The sequence below is a fragment of the Ranitomeya imitator genome, chromosome 3 (assembly GCF_032444005.1).
Source record: "Ranitomeya imitator isolate aRanImi1 chromosome 3, aRanImi1.pri, whole genome shotgun sequence".
In the NCBI taxonomy this organism is placed as follows: domain Eukaryota; kingdom Metazoa; phylum Chordata; class Amphibia; order Anura; family Dendrobatidae; genus Ranitomeya; species Ranitomeya imitator.
In genome coordinates, this window is record NC_091284.1 from 530,472,560 (window position 1) to 530,497,733 (window position 25,174).

General features: G+C 42.0%; 1 protein-coding gene across 4 annotated transcripts in view; it reads right to left on the reverse strand.

Moving 5' to 3' along the window:
- AKAP1 (A-kinase anchoring protein 1) overlaps positions 1 to 25,174 on the reverse strand; it is a 118,105-nt gene that overhangs the window by 15,191 nt on the left and 77,740 nt on the right. For all 4 annotated transcript variants that reach the window (XM_069757790.1, XM_069757792.1, XM_069757791.1 and 1 more), the window contains exons 2-5: positions 9,083 to 10,920; positions 8,457 to 8,590; positions 1,958 to 2,084; positions 1,750 to 1,874 (exon numbers count right to left, since the gene is read on the reverse strand). In XM_069757790.1, the coding sequence (XP_069613891.1) occupies positions 1,750 to 1,874; positions 1,958 to 2,084; positions 8,457 to 8,590; positions 9,083 to 10,920 (2,224 nt within the window). The remainder of the gene's footprint in view (positions 1 to 1,749; positions 1,875 to 1,957; positions 2,085 to 8,456; positions 8,591 to 9,082; positions 10,921 to 25,174) is intronic.

Below are 25,174 nucleotides of genomic sequence, written 5' to 3' on the forward strand. Positions count from 1 at the left end.
TTTCTGGAAAAGTATAATGTTACAGGATATATACACTACATTCCTTGATAGGGCATTGATCCAGGGAACTAGTCTGATTGCCGTATGTGGAGTCGGGAAGAAATTTTTTTTCCCCAAGGTGGAGCTTACTCTTTGCCACATGGGTTTTTTTTTTTGCCTTCCTCTGGATCAACATGTTAGGGCATGTTAGGTTAGGCTATGGGTTGAACTAGATGGACTTATAGTCTTCCTTCAACCTTAACTATGTAACTATGTAAATCAACCCCTAAACACCCCGGAGCTTTTTTCATTTTTTTTGTTTTCATTTTTGGCCCCCCATCCTTCCCAGAGCCATAACTTTTTTACCTTTCCGTCAATATGGCCATGTGAGGGCTTATTTTTTGCAGGACGAGTTGTGCTTTTGAAAGACATCATTGGTTTTACCATGCTGTGTACTGCAAAATAGGAGAAAAAATTCCAAGTGCAATGAAATTGCGAAAAAAGTGCAATCCCCCCGATCATGCGACGGGATCACCGGAAGCGCATGTTAAATGCCGCTGTCAGAGTTTGACAGCGGCATTTAACTAGTTAGTAGGAGCAGGTGGATCGTGACTCCCCCTATTGCGGGCACATGTCAGCTGTTCAAAACAGCTGACATGTCCTGGCTTTGATGCGGGTGCACCGCCGGAGCCCACATCAAAGCGGGTAATACTGCCATCGGACATACTATTCCGTCCGATGGCAGTAAGGGGTTTAAAAAAAAAAAAATCTGAAAGCTTTTTGAAAATATGAGAGCTGGCTATTAAAACTTATGAGTCTAATGTTCACAAAAAAAAATTATTAATACAGAAAAAGAAAAAAAATGATGGCAACATATAAAGGGACATTTGAGGAATGCTAATTATTGACCATTTTGGGTGGTTTGACCCCCTTGCAATCTTTTCCACCTCAGCAAATCTGTTTTTACAATTCCATTGTTCCCCTCCTTTATTTTCAAGAGCTATAACTTTGTTCCGCGGACAAAGCTGTATGACTGCTTTTTTTTTTTTTTACAAAACCCCTAATGTTTATATTCCTCCGTCGATTAAGCATTGTAAAGGTTTACTTTGTGTGGCGATCTGACTTATGAATTTGCTTCAGTGTTACTTTATTTGGGTACAAATACCTTATAAAAGTAAAGTATCATAATTGCTCTGGCCTGGAGAATTATACCATCAAGTGATTTTTACACACAAAAAAAAAAACACCCTTAATATACCAAGGTTAGTTTTGTCTCAATATTTCAACAATTTTGTTTTGCTTGTTTTTTTAATGGCAAAATAAAATATAAAGTGGTCTCATGGAAAAAGGATGAATAAATGCAAAATGTTAAATTAAAATTGGTAACAGAGGCAAGGGGATAAAAAGTTATGATACACCTATTTTCTGTTTTGGGGCACACTTTTATATGTTAAAAAAAAAAAAAAAACGTTGACGCAAACTTGCATGAAGGCGCCCATGTGTAAACTTGCATTGATGGCATTGGGCCCACTTTTAGAAAGCGCAAGTATGTGATTTTAAAAAATTTTTGTATTTCTTTTACTTAGATTTTATTTGCACATGTCACAACTCTGATCATCATCATGGCTACCAAATAAAATGTATAAAACACCCCCCACCCCTCCAAAAAAATGGCATTGAAAAGCCCTAATGTTAGCACAATCAGTTTATATAGATACTTTTTATAGAGAGTCTTGTAAATTGTAGGGTACACGCTGAAATGCAGCTTACCCATGAAGTCAAGGGAAGGGAGTGTAATGCCAAATTAGGGGGAGGTGCATAGATATTAGTCAGGTTAAGTTCTTTAAACTTCTTTCCTATTAGACTCAACGCTCTGTCAACCTGCTGCTGAGACCCTGTAAGAAGAAGAAAAAAAACAACATTAAAAAGACAGCACATTATAAGAATATGAAGAATATCTATAAATATACACGCTTACCCTCTATATGGCAAATCTGAAAGTCTTGTGTGTAAGGCAGTGTAGAAATATAAATCTTGGCACCAGATGACTCTTTCAAGTAGCTTACATATCTGCCTTGTTTGCCAATTAGGCGGCCAACTAAATGCTTTAACCAGAAAGGAGGGGAAAAAAAAAGGATCAAAATCCATTAAATATAAGACATTCCCAAGTATTAACCATAAAAATGACACACATGACTACTTGAGGTGGGTATTTAAGTGTCTGGGCCAAGTGTGTTAAAATTGCAATAAAGTTGCAATTCCACAATTGTTTTGAGTTTTTGTTTTGTTTTTTTATTTACCATGTTCACTATATGCATATGCAAAAGAGAAACCAGAGTCAATGCTACTAAATAAAAAGGTATAGTTTATTGAAAAAGTGACATTGATAGCTTGTGCCATGTATACAGAAAATCTCAATTTATTAACGCCAGTCACAGGCTGACTTTCACAGGAGGATTGTAATGACAGGCATGAAGGGGATCATCAGCAGCCTGCGATCTTGTCATGGGGGCACCGATGGCAGCACGGAACGATGTGCCCCCCTGCTGGCATGTGTTAAATGCTGCCATGAGTTGACAGAGATTGACAGTGGGATTTAACTGGAACTTCACCCGCGACTAATAAGGCACATGATGGCTAATTAAATCAGTGATGTGCAGGGAAAAATGCGGGCTCACATGCCTCCTCACAAAGTCAGGAACACAACTTTTGATGTCATGTACGTCAGTCGTTAAGGGGCTAAACTGGCCTTAACTTGCATATATACAGGTGCTTCTCACAAAATTAGAATAGCAAAAAGTTAGTTCTTCAATACAAAAAGGTGAAACTCATTATATAGAGTCATTACAAACAGTGATCTATTTCAAGTGTTTATTTCTGTTAATGTTGATGATTATGGCTTACAGCCAATAAAAACCCAAACAACATTAACTCTGTAAATTAGAATAATTACCAAAAAACACCTGCAAAGGCTTCCTCAGCTCCACAATCATGGGGAAAACTGCTGACTTGATAGATATCCAGAAGACAGTCATTGCCACACTCCACAAGGAGGGTAAACCACAAAAGGTCATTAACCCCTTTACCCCCAAGGGTGGTTTGCACGTCAATGACCAGGCCAATTTTTACAATTCTGACCACTGTCCCTTTATGAGGTTATAACTCCGAAACGCTTCAACGGATCCTGGTGATTCTGACATTGTTTTCTCGTGACATATTGTACTTCATGATAGTGGTAAAATTTCTTTGATAGTACCTGCGTTTATTTGTGAAAAAAACGGAAATTTGGCGAAAATTTTGAAAATTTCGCAATTTTCAAACTTTGAATTTTTATGCAATTAAATCACAGAGATATGTCACACAAAATACTTAATAAGTAACATTTCCCACATGTGTCCTTTACATCAGCATAATTTTGGAACCAATTTTTTTTTTTGTTAGGGAGTTATAAGGGTTAAAAGTTGACCAGCAATTTCTCATTTTTACAACACCATTTTTTTTTAGGGACCACGTCTCATTTGAAGTCATTTTGAGGGGTCTATATGATAGAAAATGCCCAAGTGTGACACCATTCTAAAAACTGCACCCCTCAAGGTGCTCAAAACCACATTCAAGAAGTTTATTAACCCTTCAGGTGTTTAATAAGAATTTTTGGAATGTTTAAATAAAAATGAACATTTAACTTTTTTACACAAAAAATTTACTTCAGCTCCAATTTGTTTTATTTTACCAAGGGTTACAGGAGAAAATGGACCCAAAAAGTTGTTGTCCAATTTGTCCTGAGTACGCTGATACCCCATATGTGGCAGTAAACCACTGTTTGGGCGCATGGGAGAGCTCGGAAGGGAAGGAGCGCCGTTTGACTTTTCAATGCAAAATTGACAGAAATTGAGATGGGACGCCATGTTGCGTTTGGAGAGCCACTGATGTGCCTAAACATTGAAACCCCCCACAAGTGACACCATTTTGGAAAGTAGACCCCCTAAGGAACTTATCTAGAGGTGTGGTGAGCACTTTGACCCACCAAGTGCTTCACAGAAGTTTATAATGCAGAACCGTAAAAATAAAAAATCATATTTTTTCACAAAAATTATATTTTTGCCCCCAATTTTTCATTTTTCCAAGGGTAAGAGAAGAAATTGGACCTCAAAAGTTGTTGTCCAATTTGTCCCGAGTACGCTGATACCCCATATGTGGCAGTAAACCACTGTTTGGGCGCATGGGAGAGCTCGGAAGGGAAGGAGCGCCGTTTGACTTTTCAATGCAAAATTGACAGGAATTGAGATCGGACGCCATGTTGCGTTTGGAGAGCCACTGATGTGCCTAAACATTGAAACCCCCCACAAGTGACACCATTTTGGAAAGTAGACCCCCTAAGGAACTTATCTAGAGGTGTGGTGAGCACTTTGACCCACCAAGTGCTTCACAGAAGTTTATAATGCAGAGCCATAAAAATAAAACAAAATTTTTTTCCCACAAAAATTATTTTTTAGCCCCCAGTTTTGTATTTTCCCTAGGGTAACAGGAGAAATTGGACCCCAAAAGTTGTTGTCCAATTTGTCCTGAGTACGCTGATACCCCATATGTGGGGGGGAACCACCGTTTGGGCGCATGGGAGGGTTCGGAAGGGAAGGAGCGCCATTTGGAATGCAGACTTAGATGGAATGGTCTGCAGGCGTCACATTGCGTTTGCAGAGCCCCTAATGTACCTAAACAGTAGAAACCCCCCACAAGTGACACCATTTTGGAAAGTAGACCCCCTAAGGAACTCATCTTGATGTGTTGTGAGAGCTTTGAACCCCCAAGTATTTCACTACAGTTTATAACGCAGAGCCATGCAAATAAAAAATATTTTTTTTTCCACAAAAATTATATTTTAGCCCCCAGTTTTGTATTTTTCCAAGGTTAGCAGGAGAAATTGGACCCTCAATGTTGTTGTCCAATTTGTCCTGAGTACGCTGATACCCGATATGTGGGGGGGAACCACCGTTTGGGCGCATGGGAGGGCTCGGAAGGGAAGGAGCATCATTTGGAATGCAGACTTAGATGGATTGGTCTGCAGGCGTCACATTGCGTTTGCAGAGCCCCTAATGTACCTAAACAGTAGAAACCCCCCACAAGTGACCCCATATTGGAAACTAGACCCCTCAATGAACTTATCTAGATGTGTTGTGAGAACTTTGAACCCCCAAGTGTTTCACTACAGTTTATAACGCAGAGCCGTGAAAATAAAAAATCTTTTTGTTTTCCCACAAAAATTATTTTTTAGCCCCCAGTTTTGTATTTTCCCAAGGGTAACAGGAGAAATTGGTCCACAAAAGTTGTTGTCCAATTTGTCCTGAGTACGCTGATACCCCATATGTTGGGGTAAACCCCTGTTTGGGCACACAGGAGAGCTCGGAAGGGAAGGAGCACTGTTTTACTTTTTCAACGCAGAATTGGCTGGAATTGAGATCGGACGCCATGTCGTGTTTGGAGAGCCCCTGATGTGCCGAAACAGTGGAAACCCCCCAATTATAACTGAAACCCTAATCTAAACACACCCCTAACCCTAATTCCAACGGTAACCCTAACCACACCTCTAACCCTGACACACCCCTAACCCTAATCCCAACCCTATTCCCAACTGTAAATGTAATCTAAACCCTAACCCTAACTTTAGCCCCAACCCTAACCCTAACCCTAGCCCTAGCCCTAGCCCTAACCCTAGCCCTAACCCTAGCCCTAACCCTAGCCCTAATGGGAAAATGGAAATAAATGCATTTTTTTTTATTTTTCCCTAACTAAGGGGGTGATGAAGGGGGGTTTGATTTACTTTAATAGCGAGTTTTTTAGCGGATTTTTATGATTGGCAGCCGTCACACACTGAAAGACCCTTTTTATTGCAAAAAATATTTTTTGCAATACCACATTTTGAGAGCTATAATTTTTCCATATTTTGGTCCACAGAGTCATGTGAGGTCTTGTTTTTTGCGGGACGAGTTGACGTTTTTATTGAAAACATTTTTGGGCACGTGACATTTTTTGATCGCTTTTTATTCCGATTTTTGTGAGGAAGAATGACCAAAAGCCAGCTATTCATGAATTTCTATTGGGGGAGGCGTTTATACCGTTCCGCGTTTGGTAAAATTGATAAATCAGTTTTATTCTTCGGGTCAGTACGATTACAGCGATACCTCATTTATATCATTTTTTTATGGTTTGGCGCTTTTATACGATAAAAACTATTTTACAGAAAAAATAATTATTTTTGCATCGCTTTATTCTCAGGACTATAACTTTTTTATTTTTTTGCTGATGATGCTGTATGGCGGCTCTTTTTTTGCGGGACTATATGACGCTTTCAGCGGTACCATGGTTATTTATATCTGTCCTTTTGATCGCATGTTATTCCACTTTTTGTTCGGCGGTGTTTTTTGCCTCTTTTTTTTTTCTTTTGGTGTTTACTGAAGGGGTTAACTAGTGGGACAGTTTTATAGGTCGGGTCGTTACGGACGCGGCGATACTAAATATGTGTACTTTTATTGGTTTTTTTTTTTATTTAGATGAAGAAATGTATTTATGGGAATAATATTTTTTTTTTCTTTTCATTATTTTGGAATATTTTTTTTTATTTTTTTTACACATTTGGAAATTTTTTTTTTTAACTTTTTTACTTTGTCCCAGGGGGGGGGACATCACAGATCAGTGATCTGACAGTTTGCACAGCACTCTGTCAGATCACTGATCTGACATGCAGCGCTGCAGGCTTCACAGTGCCTGCTCTGAGCAGGCTCTGTGAAGCCACCTCCCTCCCTGCAGGACCCGGATCCGCGGCCATCTTGGATCCGGGGCTGGAGGGAGCAGGGAGGGAGGTGAGACCCTCGCAGCAACGCGATCACATCGCGTTGCTCCGGGGGTCTCAGGGAAGCCCGCAGGGAGCCCCTCCTGCGCGGTGCTTCCCTGCACCGCCGGCACATCGCGATCATCTTTGATCGCGGTGTGCCAGGGGTTAATGTGCCGGGGGCGGTCCGTGACCGCTCCTGGCACATAGTGCCGGATGTCAGCTGCGATAAGCAGCTGACACCCGGCCGCGATCGGCCGCGCTCCCCCCGTGAGCGCGGCCGATCGGCTATGACGTACTATCCCGTCCAGGGTCAGATAAGCCCAGGGCACCTCGACGGGATAGTACGTCTAAGGTCACAGAGGGGTTAATAAAGAAGCTGGCTGTTCAGAGTGCTGTATCCAAGCATATTAATGGAAAGTTTAGTGGAAGGAAAAAAATGTGGTAGAAAAAGGTGCACAAGCAACTCGGATAGGAATGTTAAGAAAAATATGGGGGGATTTCACAGAGTGGACTGCTGGAGTCATTGCTTCAAGAGTCACCACACACAGATGTATCCAGAACATGGGCTACAAGTGTTGTATCAAGCCACTCATGACCAAAAGACAATTCCAGAAGCGTCTTACCTGGGCCAAGGAGAATATGAACTGGACTGTTGCTCAGTGGTCCAAGGTGTTGTTTCCAGATGAAAGTCAATTTTGCATTTCATTTGGAAATCAAGGTCCCAGAGTCTGGAGGAATAGTGGAGAGGCCACAATCCAAGCTGCTAGAGGTCTAGTGTGAAGTTTCCACAGTCAGTGATTGTTTGGGGAGCCATGTCATCTGCCGCGTAGGTCCATTGTGTTTTATCAAGACCAAAGTCAGCGCAGCCATCTACCAGGAAATTTTAGAGCACTTCATGATTCCGTCTGCCGACAAGCTTTTTGGAGCTAGAAATGTCATTCTCCAGTAGGACTTGGCACCTGTCCACACTACCAAAAGTGCCAATACCCTGTTTAAAAACAGCATCACTGTGCTTGATTGGCCAGCAAGCTCTACTGACCTTAACCCATAAAGAACTTATGGGGAATTATCAAGAGGAAGATGAGAGACATCAGACCCAACAATGCAGACGAACTAAAGGCTGCTATCAAAGCAACCTGGACTTCCATAACACCTCAGCAATACCACACACCATTAATGCAGTAATTGATGCAAAAGGAGCCCCGACCAAGTATTGAGTACATTTATTGAACATACATTTCAGTAGGCCAACATTTCGGATTTTAAAATCATTTTTCAAGCTGGTGTTATAAAGTATTCTAATTTACTGAGATAATGACTTTTGGGTTTTCATTGGCTGTAAGCCATAATCACCAACATTAACAAATAAACAATTGAAATAGATCACTCTACAGTGTAATGACTGTATATATGAGTTTCACTTTTTGTATTGAAGAACTGAAAAACTTTTTGATGATATTCTTATTTTGTGAGAAGCACCTGTAAATGACGGACACTGGCTACAAGGAAAGGTGTTATAAATCTAACAAAATTGGTAGACTTATTCTTACTTGAAATATGTATACACAAGACTTAAATTATACAAGCATGACAGGCCAACACATGGTTGTATACAATGCACTCCTTGAAAGTTTACAGGCAAACCACTTACTTTTGGCACTTCAACCTCCCAAATGACAAGCTCAGCCTTTTTTACATCTACTTTCTGCTTTACATTCTGGACTTGTTCAGACTTTCCCAGAGCACAACCGCTGTCCACAGAGTCCATGCTATTCACATCTGAACCTGAAAAATTCAGTCAGCTCTTAAAAGTGCTTATCTACACAGTACATCATTGCGAGTGACTGTATAACACTGGTCTACAACTCCAACAGCTGTGATCATGCCATGAATGTGACTGGTTAATACTGGATTACTTGCAGTAATAAGCCCAGAATTATGCAAGATAGATTATACAATATATTGAAATACTTAAATTTTTCGTACAAAAAAAGGATGCTTGTTTAATTATTTTTTGTTGTTGTTTGTTTTAACACACAATTATAGGGCAGTAGACCGCAAATTATTATTGGGAGTAAAAGGTCATGGAGCGTCACATTGTAGAATTCCATTACAGTAACCTCCTCGAATATATTACTAATCGTATGAGCACTAGAGTCAATAGAGAATAAATGCTAATCCTAAAAAGCCAAGCCCAACATAGGTTTGCAAACTAATGTTCTCAAAATTACTTTTTTCTAATCCAAAAGCTAACACGGTAAAACGTAAACCTCTTACCTCCCGAGTTATCAACTTCTGCATCGCCAGTCCATAGGCCTTCATTTTTCAAATCAAGAGAACTTGCCTTCACATCCCCATTACTATATGGTACACGGTTCTCCACCGTTCTTAGCTTTTTCATTTTTTCACTGGCCAAATTGAAAGTTTCCTGCGATAACTCAATGCTTGATGAACTTAATGAGTCATAGGAGCCAACGCAAACACTTGACAGTGCAGTGCTTTGCAACTGTTCCTCTATGCTGATACCATCTTCTGATGTACATACGCTAACACTGGAATCCTCCATAGTTGCGTGACACTCATCTTGGAATTCTGCATTTCTATGAACTACACTTACATTTGGTATCGCATAGGTCTCTTGTGTGGACATATTTGAAACCAACGGTTCTTCATATGTTTTTTCAGGAAACAAATCGTTATTCACAACTGAAATGCTTGAGAGGTTTTCCACCAAGGATTCTTCTGTCTGTGTAGATTCACAAGTAGAGTCCATGTCACAGACAGAATCAATTTCCTGATCAACACGTTCAGTGATCCTAGTGTTTTGCTCTTGGGACAGTTTTATTTTTGAGGACTCCTGAATTGAGTCCTCTTCCTCATCTACTGCAGTGCTTCTGATGCTTTCCACTTGAGACTGTTCTGTTTGTGCCGATTCACAGGTAGAATCCATTTCTGCACAACTTTCACTGTAGTCAGCAAAATTTCTCTGCAGTGCAATCTGCTGACATTGAGCATCTTTTGGTAGCATTTCTCCATTTGTCTCATCAAGTACTTGACAGCTACCATCTGATACCTCACCTGCTGTGCCTGCCAAAATTTCCTGTTTAGCTGCCACAATCACTTTGGATATGATGTTTATGGCCAGCTGCTCAACTATTGTGGCCTCATAGTTTCCCAAAAAAGTTTTTGCATTCCCATCTTCAAACTGTTCGCTTTTTTCCAAGCACTGAGAAAAGGCATCCAATATATCTGCACAATTTCCCTCTCTCATTACTTCAGTGCATGCAGATTTGATATTTGATAGCTGATCGGCTGATACAGATTCTGCAGTTTTGGAGATTACAGGTTCAAGCAAAAGTTCTGAACCCTTTAGTGCAAAGGAAGGAGACAACTGATCTTGCATCAGTGATGTAGACTCTGCCCCCAATGCAGACTTACTATAACATTTTGTAAACTGAGTACTACTGCCCCCAGTGTCTTGCATAGACATGCCTGTCTCATTATTACCTGACTGAGGACACTGTACTAGAACAGACATTTTCACCACGGTTTCTATTTCACCAATACAAGGCTGTTCATCCTCTATACAAGGCACCATGTGCCGTCGTTCTGACTGGATACTCTGGATAACTTCTGAGGAATTACTTTGGATATAATCTGTAGAGGTGGTGCACACTTTATCAGCATCCACTAAACACAGCTCAATATCACATTCGACAGAAGGCTGTTGTAAGGAGTGAAAAGCAGCAATTTGGATGTCAGAATCACCACATACAACATCCCTTGCTTTGGTGTCCGACAGCATATTAGTCAAAGTGGCAACCTCCCCTACTGGAGGCACAAAGCATGCGCCCTGTGGAGCATTTGCCTCTCTGTCCAACTGCACAAGCTGCACACTTGAGCAGCTTTGCATTTCTACTGTGGGGCCAAGCTTTGTCAGTGTAGTGTCTGCTTGAATGTCCGTGGGAGCAGTAAGCTGCTGTTTTCTATGGTTGTCATCTTTCTTCCTTGAAAAGAACCACCACCAGCCAAGAAGTGCCAGCACTCCAGGAATGGTGTAGGGCAGAATCACACGGAAGCGCAGCGCCATTTTAAACAAGGCTCCTGTATAGACTCTGTAAAAGAAAAAAAAAAAAAAAAGGTAAATTAACTACTGAGACTGCTGATAGAGTGGGGCATAAGATAATAAAGTTACACCCACACTTTCCTATTGCTAGTGTATTTAAACACCACATACAAATGTTAGCAAAATCTCATATCCATTGATAAAATATTGCAAAAAAAATACACATCTTATCTATTCACACACTTCCATTAAAAACAAAGACCTAGATGCACATTTACAAAGAGAAAAAAAACAAACAAAAAAAACTATTAAAACCCAATCTGCCCATTGCTTCAGGACAAAATCCATTTACGGTAGCTTGCTTTTGTTAAAAGAAGCCTACTGCGATTCCCATTCCAAGGGTAAATTGCGAACCTGCTCGCGTACTGGAAAATGCAGCACATTAGAATGACTTAATACATTGACCTACTCCCTGGTGAACTGGAAGTATAAAAGTTCACCAAGTTTTAATTAACAGAACGGATAGTCTTTCCGAAATATTGAAAACTAAAGGTGCAAAAAAATTACATACTATAAACCTGCTTCTGCAATTGTCACACTTTGAACAATGGTAACCATTCTTATGTTTTAGTATAGAGCAGACCTGGGGAAACTACAGACCAAGGGCCACATCTGACCACCCTCCTCACATCCCATTGATTTATACAGCATCTACACCTTCACAAAGCGTATACCGGTGAATGAAAGGCCACGTTCTCACAATCAGCTTTTGATGTAGGAACGATGGAGCCTCAGTGCGGAGTAAAGGGGAGGGAGACTGATTTTTGGCCCTTGCAGAGAGAATTTGAAGAGCCATCATTAGGTATTTGGGGACTGTGGGGAACAAAGTGTTGTGGGCTGGAGGGGAATAATATTTTGGGGGTCGTACTGTGGGAGTCTTGTATGGGGTGGACCAACATACTGAATGGGGTTGATCGTTTGGGGGTGACTGAGATAATGTGTTTTGGCTGTAGGGGGATCATACTTTTGGGAGTGTTACAATTCTGTGTTGGTGGCAGTGAGGGGGAAACCTCTTGTTTCAGGACAATTATCCTGGTGGAAACACTTTGAAGGTCACTCAGTATTTTGTGGGCTGCTGGAGACAATACTGTGGGAGTAAGTGTTTGAGGGCTGTGGGGCATCAAATTGTACTTGGGGGAACCATAGAGACCATCAATGTGCTGAGACTTTGGGAGATTGTAAAGTGAGGGTCATCACTTTGTATCCAAACCAGCTGATAAGCTGGGGGAACATGGGTACCTGGCCCATCCAGATACAAGGAGGATATCAGGCAACTGAGATCGAGAGACATACATCATTATCATACAATCCTCAAATTAACTTTGCCAAAACTTTTTTTCAGATTTTAGACAAGGTGTTTTCCCAGGGTATTATTCCTTTAAAAAAAAAAAAAAAAAAAAAAGGTATGTGAAGAGCTACTCGTGAAATACCTGGTAGTTCTTATGTTCGGTTCATAGGGGCCCCGCGAACCCACCGGGAAGTCCAATTGTCTCTGGCATTGAAGGGTTATGCGACCCGGTACACAAATGTATAGATTACTTGCATCCCATGTTCGAAACCCTGCCATGTCAGACACTGCGGATGTCCTGAAGAAACTGTATGGTCTTTCCTTGGAACCTGAAATGCTGTTAGTCTCAGTTCACATAGAATCCCTCTATACCTGTATTCAATATTCTCATGTTTTGGGGGCAGTTTAATTTTATTTCAATATGAGTAATTTGTATAGGCCATTATACACTTTAGTTTTGGAACGCTTACAATTCGTATTGACTCATTTTACCTTCAATGACAGGTATTTCTTATAGCAAAGCAGCACTGCGATGTGCGCAGTCATATGCAAACCTGTTCCTCAGGTATTGGGAGAGGAAGTCTTCTGGGATGGAGCACACACAGGTTCCCAGATACATGGCTGCCCTCCATACATCATGAGTTCATTATCTGGCAGTGCTCTGCCAATGAATTGCGGGACTGTCTTAGTTAACGCCTTAATGATCTGAGCTTTTTTTTGTTTTTGTTTTGTGTTTTCATTTTTCGCCCCCCTCCTTCCCAGAGCCATAACTTTTATTTTTCCGTCAATATGGCCATGTGAGGGCTTATTTTTTGCAGGATGAGTTGCACTTTTGAATGACACCATTGGTTTTACCATATCGTGTACTAGAAAATGGGAAAAAAAATTCCAAGTGCGGTGAAATTGCAAAAAAGTGCAATCCCACACTTGTTTTTTATTTGGCCTTTTTGCTACGTTCACTAAATGCTAAAACTGACCTGCCAATATGATTCTCCAAGTTCACAGACACCAAACATGTCTAGGTTCTTTTTTTTATCTAAGTGGTAAAAAAAAGTCCAAACTGCTTTAAAAAAATGCAAAAAAAAAAACAAACTGCACTTTTCAGATACCTGTAGCGTCTTCATTTTTCGTGATCTCGTGTGAGAGCTTATTTTTTGTGTGCCAAGATGACGTTTTTAAATGATACCATTTCGGTGCAGAGTCGTTCTTTTGACCGCCATTATTGCATTTCAATGCAATGTCGCGGCGACCAACATAATTCTGGTGTTTTTAATTTTTTTCTCGCTGTTAAACTATCAGGTTAATTCTTTTTTTATTGATAGATTGGTATCACCACGTTCAGAATCGCCCAAATACGTGTTGGCTTTTTTTTATTATGGTTTTATTTTGAATGGGGCGAAAGGGGGTGATTTGAGCTTTTATTTTTTTTCATATTTTTAAAAACATTTTTTTTTTTCACTTTTGCCATGCTTCAATAGCCTCCATGGGAGACTAGAAGATGACATAACCTGATCGGCTCTGCTACATAGGGGCAATGCTCAGACCAATATTTCTAATGATACCTGTGACCTGCTGGGGTAAGTGACTGAGTCAGCGACTTTGTGCTCCGTCGCAACTCTTAACCGTAATGGATGTCTTGAGAACATAGATTCTGCTAACAACGTAGCGGATTCTGCTAACAACGTAGCAGATTCTGCTAACAACGTAGCAGATTCTGCTAACAACGTAGCAGATTCTGCTAACAACGTAGCAGATTCTGCTAACAACGTAGCAGATTCTGCTAACAACGTAGCAGATAAGGCAGCCCATGACCAGATAGGCTTTTTTGGCATTTGCCAGAATTGCCAGTCCGGCCCTGACTCCACAGCACTGCTCATGTACATAAAATGCAGCCTAATAATATCAGACTGCAGCTGTCTTGATTCGTTTTTGCTGGTTATTGAATACTAGATGGTGGCCCGATTCTAACGCATCGGGTATTCTTGAATATATATGTCCACGTAGTATATTGCCCAGCCACGTAGTATATTGCCCAGCCACGTAGTATACAGCACAGAGCCACGTAGTATATTGCCCAGTCACGTAGTATATAACACTGCCCACGCAGTATATAACAGTGGCCACGCAGTATATAACAATGGCCACGCAGTATATAACAGTGGCCACGCAGTATATAACAGTGGCCACGCAGTATATAGCACAGCCCACATAGTATATAACATATAACACTGCCTATGTAGTATACAGCACAGAGCCACGCGGTATATAACACAGCCCACGTAGTATACAGCAGTGTGGGCACCATATCCCTGTTAGAAAAATAATTCAAATAAAAAATAGTTATATACTCACCCCTGGGATCCAGCGATAGGCGCGCGGCTGCCGCCATCTTCCGTTCCCGGCGATGCATTGCAAAATTACCCAATGCATCGCCGGGAACGGAAGATGGCGGCAGGCGCGAGCGGCTCAGCGGACAACGGAGGGTGAGTATAGCAGGTTTTGTTTTTTTATTATTTTTAACATTACATTTTTTTTTACTATTGATGCCGCATAGGCAGCATCAATAGTAAAAGGTTGGGGACACACAGGGTTAATAGCGGCGGTAACGGAGTGCGTTACCCACAGGATAACGCGGTCCGTTACCGCCGGCATTAACCCTGTTTGAGCGGTGAGTGGAGGGGAGTATGCGGGCGCCGGCCACTGACTGCGGGTAGTAAGGAGCGGCCATTTTCTTCCGGACTGTGCCCGTCGCTGATTGGTCGTGGCTGTTTTGCCACGACCAATCAGCGACTTGGATTTCCATGACAGACAGAGGCCGCGACCAATGAATATCCGTGACAGACAGAAAGACAGACAGTAGTGACCCTTAGACAATCATATAGTAGATAGAGTCAAGCCCACAATTTCTTGGGGGGAGGGGGGTCCCCCCCATTTTAATAACCAATAAAGGCTACACAGAGCTGTGAGCAATTAAACTGTGAAGATCCATGGAAAGTGGTCCCTTCACAGAACACCACCAACCGCGAGCCTGCTTAAAAAAATACCGTATATACTGGAGTATAACCGGAGAATTTCAGCTTTTTTTTTTAAGGCTAAAAGTGCCCCTCTCAGCTTATACTCAAGTCATTGCCCCAGGGGGACGGCGGGGGGAGGCTGACATCATACTCACCTGCTCCTGGCACTGTCCCTGCACTTCCCTGCTTCTCCGATGGTCTCTGGCGCCTGCAGCTCTTCCCGTGTTCAGTGGTCACATGGTACCGCTCATTAAAGTAATCAATATGGACTCGCCTCCACTCCCATAGGCAGAGCGCATATTCATTACTTTAATGAGCGATACCATGTGACCGCTGAACACCGGAACAAGCTGCCAGCGCGCACCGGAGACGAGGGACATACAGAGAGACCGTGCCAAGAGGGGGTGAGTATGATGGGGAGGGTGAGCCACGCGATATTCACCTGTCCCCTTTCCACCGCCGTGTTTTCAGGGTCCTCTGGGTGTGATGTTCAGGTCAGAACGCGCGATGACGTTAGTGCACGCCCTCTGCCTGAACAGTCACTGCAGAGACCCGAAAGACACAGCAGTGTGCGGCGGTGGAATGGGGACAGGTGAATAGCGTAAGTGTCGGTGTCCTGAGCCACCGGGGACTCCGGCTCCTGACCCCCATAGCGCTCCGGTGTCCCCGCCTGCTAAGGCCCTAGCACTCGGCACCCAAGAATGAGAGGGTGAGTACACAGTGTTCCAAATTATTATGCAGATTGGATTTAAGTATCAAAGATTTAATTGTTTTGTTTTACAAATAAACTCATGGATGGTATTGTGTCTCAAGGCTCAATGGATCAATGAAATCAATCTTAAACACTTGTGGTAATTAGTTTTCCAGGCGATTCTAATTAAAGGGAACCAGTCACCCCAAAAATGGCGGGTGAGGTAAGCCCACCGGCATCAGGGGCTTATCTACAGCATTCTGTAATGCTGTAGATAAGCCCCTGATGTTACCTGAAAGAGGAGAAAAAGACGTTATATCATGCTCACCCAGGGGCGGTCCCGCTGCTGGTCCAGTCGGATGGGCGTGTCTGGTCCACTGCGGCGCCTCCCATCTTCATTACAAGACGTCCTCTTCTGATCTTCAGCCACGGCTCCGGCGCAGGCGTACTTTGCTCTGCCCTGTTGAGGGCAGAGGATAGTACTGCAGTGCGCAGGCGCCGGAAAGGTCAGAGGCCCGGCGTCTGCGCACTGCAGTACTTTGTCTGCCCTCAACAGGGCAGAGCAAAGTACGCCTGCGCCGGAGCTGAAGATCAGAAGAGGAAGTCTTGTAATGAAGATGGGAGGCGCCGCAGCGGACCGGAGACACCCGTTTGACCTGACCAGCAGCGGGACCGCCCCTGGGTGAGTATAATATAACGTCTTTTTCTCCTCTTTCAGGTAACATCGGGGGCTTATCTACAGCATTACAGAATGTTGCAGATAAGCCCCTGATGCCGGTGGGCTTACCTCACCCGCGAATTTCGGGGTGACAGGTTCCCTTTAAAGGAAAACTACTTAAAATGATGTTCCACGTTATTAAGCAGGCCACAGTTTTCAAGTAACATGGCAAAGAAAAAGGATCTCACTGCTGTAGAAAAGCATCAAATAGTGCAATGCCTTGGTCAAGGGATGAAAATATTAGATATTTCCTGAAAACTTAAACGCGATCAACGTACGGTTAAGAGATTTGTGGCCGAATCTGATCACAGATCTGTTTGTGCTGATAAAGGCAGAATGAGGAAGGTTTCTGCCAGGCAAGTTCATCAGATTAAGAGTGCAGCTGCTAAAAAGCTATTATAAAATCAGCAAACAGATATTTGAAGCTGCTGGTGCCTCTGGAGTCCCTCGAACCTCAAGGTGTAGGATCCTTCAAAGGCTTGCTTTGGTTCGTAACCTTCTATTCGGCCACCCCTAAACAATGTTCACAAGCAGAAATGGTTGCAGTGGGCCCAGACATACATGAAGACTAATTTTCAAATAGTCTTGTTTACTGAGGAGTGTCGAGCAACCCTGGATGGTCCAGATGGATGTAGTAGTGGATGGTTGGTGGATGGCCACCAGGTCCTAACAAGGCTGCGACGTCAGCAAGGAAGTGGAGGAGTCATGTTTTGGGCCGGAATTATGGGGAAACAGCTGGTAGGCCCTTTAAGGTTACTGAAAGTGTGAAAATGACCTCTGCAAAGTATATACGGGTCCTTCTCAAAAAATTAGCATATAGTGTTAAATTTCATTATTTACCATAATGTAATGATTACAATTAAACTTTCATATATTATAGATTCATTATCCACCAACTGAAATTTGTCAGGTCTTTTATTGTTTTAATACTGATGATTTTGGCATACAACTCCTGATAACCCAAAAAACCTGTCTCAATAAATTAGCATATCAAGAAAAGGTTCTCTAAACGACCTATTACCCTAATCTTCTGAATCAACTAATTAACTCTAAACACATGCAAAAGATACCTGAGGCTTTTATAAACTCCCTGCCTGGTTCATTACTCAAAACCCCCATCATGGGTAAGACTAGCGACCTGACAGATGTCAAGAAGGCCATCATTGACACCCTCAAGCAAGAGGGTAAGACCCAGAAAGAAATTTCTCAAATAGGCTGTTCCCAGAGTGCTGTATCAAGGCATCTCAATGGTAAGTCTGTTGGAAGGAAACAATGTGGCAGAAAACGCTGTACAACGAGAAGAGGAGACCGGACCCTAAGGAAGATTGTGGAGAAGGACCGATTCCAGACCTTGGGGAACCTGAGGAAGCAGGCGTGTGCAGGAAATGGGCTACAGGTGCCGCATTCCCCAGGTAAAGCCACTTTTGAACCATAAACAGCGGCAGAGGCGCCTGACCTGGGCTACAGAGAAGCAGCACTGGACTGTTGCTAAGTGGTCCCAAGTACTTTTTTCTGATGAAAGCAAATTTTGCATGTCATTCGGAAATCAAGGTGCCAGAGTCTGGAGGAAGACTGGGGAGAAGGAAATGCCAAAATGCCTGAAGTCCAGTGTCAAGTACCCACAGTCAGTGATGGTGTGGGGTGCCATGTCAGCTGCTGGTGTTGGTCCACTGTGTTTCATCAAGGGCAGGGTCAATGCAGCTAGCTATCAGGAGATTTTGGAGCACTTCATGCTTCCATCGGCTGAAATGCTTTATGGAGATGAAGATTTCATTTTTCAGCACGACCTGGCACCTGCTCACAGTGCCAAAACCACTGGTAAATGGTTTACTGACCATGGTATTACTGTGCTCAATTGGCCTGCCAACTCTCCTGACCTGAACCCCATAGAGAATCTGTGGGATATTGTGAAGAGAAAGTTGAGAGACGCAAGACCCAACACTCTGGATGAGCTTAAGGCCGCTATTGAAGCATCCTGGGCCTCCATAACATCTCAGCAGTGTCACAGGCTGATTGCCTCCATGCCACGCCGCATTGAAGCAGTCATTTCTGCCAAAGGATTCCCGACCAAGTATTGAGTGCATAACTGAACATTATTATTTGTTGGTTTTTTTGTTTGTTATTAAAAAACACTTATTTGATTGGATGGGTGAAATATGCTAATTTATTGAGACAGGTTTTTTGGGTTATCAGGAGTTGTATGCCAAAATCATCAGTATTAAAACAATAAAAGACCTGACAAATTTCAGTTGGTGGATAATGAATCTATAATATATGAAAGTTTAATTGTAATCATTACATTATGGTAAATAATGAAATTTAACACTATATGCTAATTTTTTGAGAAGGACCTGTAGAGTTTCTGACTGACAACTTTCTTCCATGGTATAAAAAGCAGAAATGTGCCTTCAGGAGCAAAATCATCTTCATGCATGACAATGCACCATCTCATGCTGCAAAGAATATCTCTGAGTCATTGGCGGCTATGGGCATAAAAGGAGAAACTCTTGGTGTGGCCACCATCTTCCCCTGACCTCAACCCTATAGAGAACCTTTGGAGTATCATCAAGCAAAAGATCTATGAGGGTGGTAGGCAGTTTACATCAAAACAGCAGCTATGGGAGGCTATTCTAACTTCATGCAAACAAATACAAGCAGAAACTCTCCAAAAACTCACAAGTTCAATAGATGCAAGAATTGTGAAGGTGATATCAAAGAAGGGGTCCTATGTTAACATGTAACTTGACCTGTTAGGATGTTTTGGAATTAAATAGCTTTTTTGTTCAGTGAATGTGACCTCCTAATGCTGCAAATTCAACAAATGATCATTTTCCGTTCTTTAAAATAGATCAAATGTTTAGAAATTCTACTGTGCCTAATAATTTGGAACAGTGCATTTTGAGTTTTTATTCATTTTGGAGATTATACTTTTATCATTGGGAGGTTTCTTCAATAAAATTTGATGTATACTCTAACGGGTGATAACTTATTAGACTGACTCATTTGCACCGACCATTTAGGAAAATCCAAGAAAAATATAATTTGCATAATAATTTGGAACATGGTGTATGTCGGTTTTTTTGTTTGCTTGTTTTTAAATCGCAACAGCATACGGGGCATAATATTCTATGGAGCATTTTATGGGGTCATCAACCTTTGTGCAGCATTATATGGGGCATAATATTCTATGGAGCATCTTATGGGGCCACCAACCTTTGTGCAGCATTATATGGGGCATAATATTCTATGGAGCATCTTATGGGGCCATCAACCTTTGTGCAGCATTATATGGGGAATAATATTTTATGGAGCATCTTATGGGGCCACCAATAACCTTTTATGCAGCATACTATGGGGCAGAATATTCTATGGAGAATCTTAAGGTGCCATCTAATCTTTTATGCATTTTATGGGGCTCCTGATTCAATATGGATATTCAAAAACACTTAAAGGGAACCTGTCACCTGGCAATCTTGCCTTGCGCAGGCGTGTACTACGGAGGACATAGAATGAACTTCAATCCAATATTGCGGCCAGCATGCAGCCAGCGTGTAAGGAAAGGGTGAATCAAACACCCGAAAACTCTGCCGATATGACCGAAAACCGGTCCCGCCAAATTCAGGTGACAGGTTCCCTTTAAACTACTGATGTCTCAATTAATTTTACTTTTATTGGTATCTATTTTTATTTTTGAAATTTACCAGTAGCTGCTGCATTTCCCACCCTAGGCTTATACTCGAGTCAATAAGTTTTCCCAGTTTCTTCTGGCAAAATTAGGGGTCTCTGCTTATACGGTAAATAGAAGATAAAAAAAATATATAAGGGGGACCCCCACACCATTTTCTTATTAACTAAATACATGTACAGCAAGATACACACACTGCACTAATTTTGTCTCAATGACATCTTTATTCTATGTATACAGCTATTCTTTTCTTTACGGTTTATACAAGGAATTTACAATACTTCTTCGTTGATGAATTGTCGGATTTCCTATGTGATGGGTCTGTAAAAATTGGCAGTGTGTGCCATGCGATTTTTTCCTCACACACTGACTTCGTTCTGCAGCTACTATTCCATGACGTGACCAGGTTAAACTTAAAAAAGGTCCAGTATTTTATCATAATAATGATCATAGTAGTCTTATTTCCAGTATAGGCTGTTCTATATGCGTTGGTCTTTAGCATTCAAAGTTATTTTCTAGATTAATCTATGTAATTTTTCATTTTTACTGCCCTAAATTCCTTAAGTAATGTTGTTTCCAAAATAGTGTCTTTTCTGCCATTGTTTCTTCAGGAGATTTGCAAATGCGACATGGTGCCTGAGAGCTATTCCAGTAAAATGTAACATCTGCACTCCAAAAGCCAAATAGCGCTCATTGATGTCTTGCTGAGTGCTCAATGGGTATAGGGTATTTTTGTTCTTTGGAAAGTCCCTTAACCCCTCTCTGACCTTACGCGTACTATCCCGTCGAGGTGCCCTGGGCCTATCTGACCCTTCACGGGGGAAGCGCGGCCGGGAGTCAGCTGCCTATCGCAGCTGACATCTGGCACTATGTGCCAGGAGCGGTCACGGACCGCCCCTGGCACATTAACCCCCGGCACACCGCGATCAAACATGACCGCGGTGTGCCGGTGGTATAGGGAAGCGTCGCGCAGGGAGGGGGTTCCCTGCGAGCTTCCCTGAGACCCCTGGAACAACACGATGTGATCGCGTTGCTGCGAGAGTCTCCTTACCTCCCTCCCTGTAGCAGGCCCGGATCCAAAATGGCCGCAGCATCCGGGTCCTGCAGGGAGGGAAGTGGCTTACCAAGTGCCTGCTCAGAGCAGGCGCTTGGTAAGCCTGCAGTGCTCTAAGTCAGATCACTGATCTGACAGTGCTGTGCAAACTGTCAGATCAGTGATCTGTGATATCCCCCCTGGGACAAAGTAAAAAAAAAAAAAAAAAATTCCACGTGTAAAAAAAAAAAAAAAAAACAATTCCTAAATAATGAAAAAAATTATGCATATATTATTCCCATAAATACATTTCTTTATCTAAATTAAAAAAAAACAATAAACACATATTTAGTATCGCCGCGTCCGTAACGACCCAACCTATAAAACTGTCCCACTAATTAACCCCTTCAGTAAACACCGTAACGAAGAGAAAAAAAAACGAGGCAAAAACCGCTTTATTATCATACCGCCGAACAAAAAGTGGAATAACACGCGATCAAAAAGACAGATATAAATAACCATGGTACCGCTGAAAACGTCATCTTGTCCCGCAAAAAACGAGCCGCCATACAACATCATCAGCGAAAAAATAAAGTTATAGTCCTCAGAATAAAGCGATGCAAAAATAATTATTTTCTCTATAACAGTTTTTATCGTATAAAAGCGACAAAACATAAAAAAATATTATAAATGAGGTATCGCTGTAATCGTACTGACCTGAAGAATAAAACTGCTTTATCAATTTTACCAAAAGCGGAACGGTATAAACGCCTCCCCCAAAAGAAGTTCATGAATAGCTGGTTTTCGGTCATTCTGCCTCACAAAAATCGGAATAAAAAGCGATCTAAAAAGGTTACGTGCCCAAAAATGTTACCAATAAAAACGTCAACTCGTCCCGCAAAAAACAAGACCTCACATGACTCTGGACCCAAATATGGAAAAATTATAGCTCTCAAAATGTGGTAACGCAAAAAATATTTTTTGCAATCAAAAGCGTCTTTCAGTGTGTGACGGCTGCCAATCATAAAAATCCGCTAAATAACTCGCTATAAAAGTAAATCAAACCCCCCTTCATCACCCCCTTAGATAGGGAAAAATAAAAAAACTAAAAAAAATGTATTTATTTCCATTTTCCCGCTAGGGTTGGGGCTAGGGCTAGGGCTGGGGCTAAAGTTAGGGTTTGGATTACATTTACGGTTGGGAATAGGGTTGGGATTATGGTTAGGGGTGTGTCTGGGTTAGAGGTGTGGTTAGGGTTACCGTTAGGATTAGGGGTGTGTTTGCATTATGGTTTCAGTAATAATTGGGGGGTTTCCACTGTTTAGGCACATCAGGGGCTTTCCAAACGCAACATGGCGTCCGATCTCAATTCCAACCAATTCTGCGTTGAAAATGTAAAACAGTGCTCCTTCCCTTCCGAGCTCTCCCGTGTGCCCAAACAGGGGTTTACCCCAACATATGGGGTATCAGCATACTCAGGACAAATTGGACAACAATTTTTGGGGTCCAATTTCTCCTGTTACCCTTGGAAAAATACAAAACTGGGGGCTAAAAAAATAATTTTTGTGGGAAAAAAAAAAAAGATTTTCTATTTTCACGGCTCTGCGTTATAAACTGTAGTGAAACACTTGGGGTTTCAAAGTTCTCACAACACATCTAGATATGTTCCTTGAGGGGTCTAGTTTCCAATTTGTGGGGGGTTTCTACTGTTTAGGTACATTAGGGGCTCTGCAAACGCAATGTGACGCCTGCAGACCAATCCATCTTAGTCTGCATTCCAAATGATGCTCCTTCTCTTCCGAGCTCTGCCATGCGCTCAAACGGTGGTTCCTCCCCACGTCTGGTATCAGCATACTCAGGACAAATTGGACAACAACATTAAGGGTCCAATTTCTCCGGTTACCCTTGGAAAAATACAAAACTGGGGGCTAAAAAATAATTTTTGTGGGAAAAAATTTGTTTTATTTTTATGGCTCTGCATTATAAACTTCTGTGAAGCCCTTGGTGGATCAAAGTGCTCACCACACCTCTAGATAAGTTCCTTAGGGGGTCTACTTTCCAAAATGGTATCACTTGTGGGGGATTTAAATGTTTATGCACATCAGTGGCTCTCCAAACGCAACACGGCATCCCATCTCAATTCCTGTCAATTTTTGCATTGAAAGGTCAAACGGCGCTCCTTCCCTTCCGAGCTCTCCCATGCGCCCAAACAGTGGTTTACCGCCACATAAGGGGTATCAGCGTACTCAGGACAAATTGTACAACTTTTGGGGTCCATTTTCTCCTGTTACCCTTGGTAAAATAAAACAAATTGGAGCTGAAGTAAATTTTTTGTGAAAAAAAGTTAAATGTTCATTTTTATTTAAACATTCCAAAAATTCCTGTGAAACACCTGAAGGGTTAATAAACTTCTTGAATGTGGTTTTGAGCACCTTGAGGGGTGCAGTTTTTAGAATGGTGTCACACTTGGGTATTTTCTATCATACAGACCCCTCAAAATGACTTCAAATGAGATGTGGTCCCTAAAAAAAAAAATGGTGTTGTAAAAATGAGAAATTGCTTGTCAACTTTTAACCCTTATAACTCCCTAACAAAAAAAAAAATTTGGTTCCAAAATTGTGCTGATGTAAAGTAGACATGTGAGAAATGTTACTTATTAAGTATTTTGTGTGACATATCTCTGTGATTTAATTGCATAAAAATTCAAAGTAGGAAAATTGCGAAATTTTCAAAATTTTCGCTAAATTTCCCTTTTTTTCACAAATAAATGCAGGTAATATCAAAGAAATTTTACCACTATCATGAAGTACAATATGTCATGAGAAAATGTCAGAATCACCAGGATCCGTTGAAGCGTTCCAGAGTTAACACCTCATAAAGGGACAGTGGTCAGAATTGTAAAAATTGGCCTGGTCATTGACGTGTTATGGCTGGCAATCAGGCAACACAGCGTGCAGTAATCAGCGCACATACAGAGATCTGGCAATAACCAAAAACAATAGGACGAGCTCTGAGACGTGGAATCTCTGTAGACTGCAGTACCTGATCTATCCTCACACAACTATAAGCAGCAGTGGATTGCGCCTATCACTACCTATGCAACTCGGCACTGCCTGAGGAGCTGACTAGCCTGAAGATAGAAATACAAGCCTGACTTACCTCAGAGAAATACCCCAAAGGAATAGGCAGCCCCCCACATATAATGACTGTTAGCAAGATGAAAAGACAAACGTAGGAATGAAATAGATTCAGCAAAGTGAGGCCCGATATTCTAGACAGAGCGAGGATAGCAAAGAGAACTATGCAGTCTACAAAAAACCCTAAAACGAAAACCACGCAAAGGGGCAAAAAGACCCACCGTGCCGAACTAACAGCACGGCGGTGCACCCCTTTGCTTCTCAGAGCTTCCAGCAAAAGTTAATAGCAAGCTGGACAGAAAAATCAGAAAACAAACTGGAAGCACTTATCTAGCAGAGCAGCAGGCCCAAGGAAAGATGCAGTAGCTCAGATCCAACACTGGAACATTGACAAGGAGCAAGGAAGACAGACTCAGGTGGAGCTAAATAGCAAGGCAGCCAACGAGCTCACCAAAACACCTGAGGGAGGAAGCCCAGAGACTGCAATACCACTTGTGACCACAGAAGTGAACTCAGCCACAGAATTCACAACAGTACCCCCCCCTTGAGGAGGGGTCACCGAACCCTCACCAGAACCCCCAGGCCGACCAGGATGAGCCACATGAAAGGCACGAACAAGATCTGGGGCATGGACATCAGAGGCAAAAACCCAGGAATTATCTTCCTGAGCATAACCC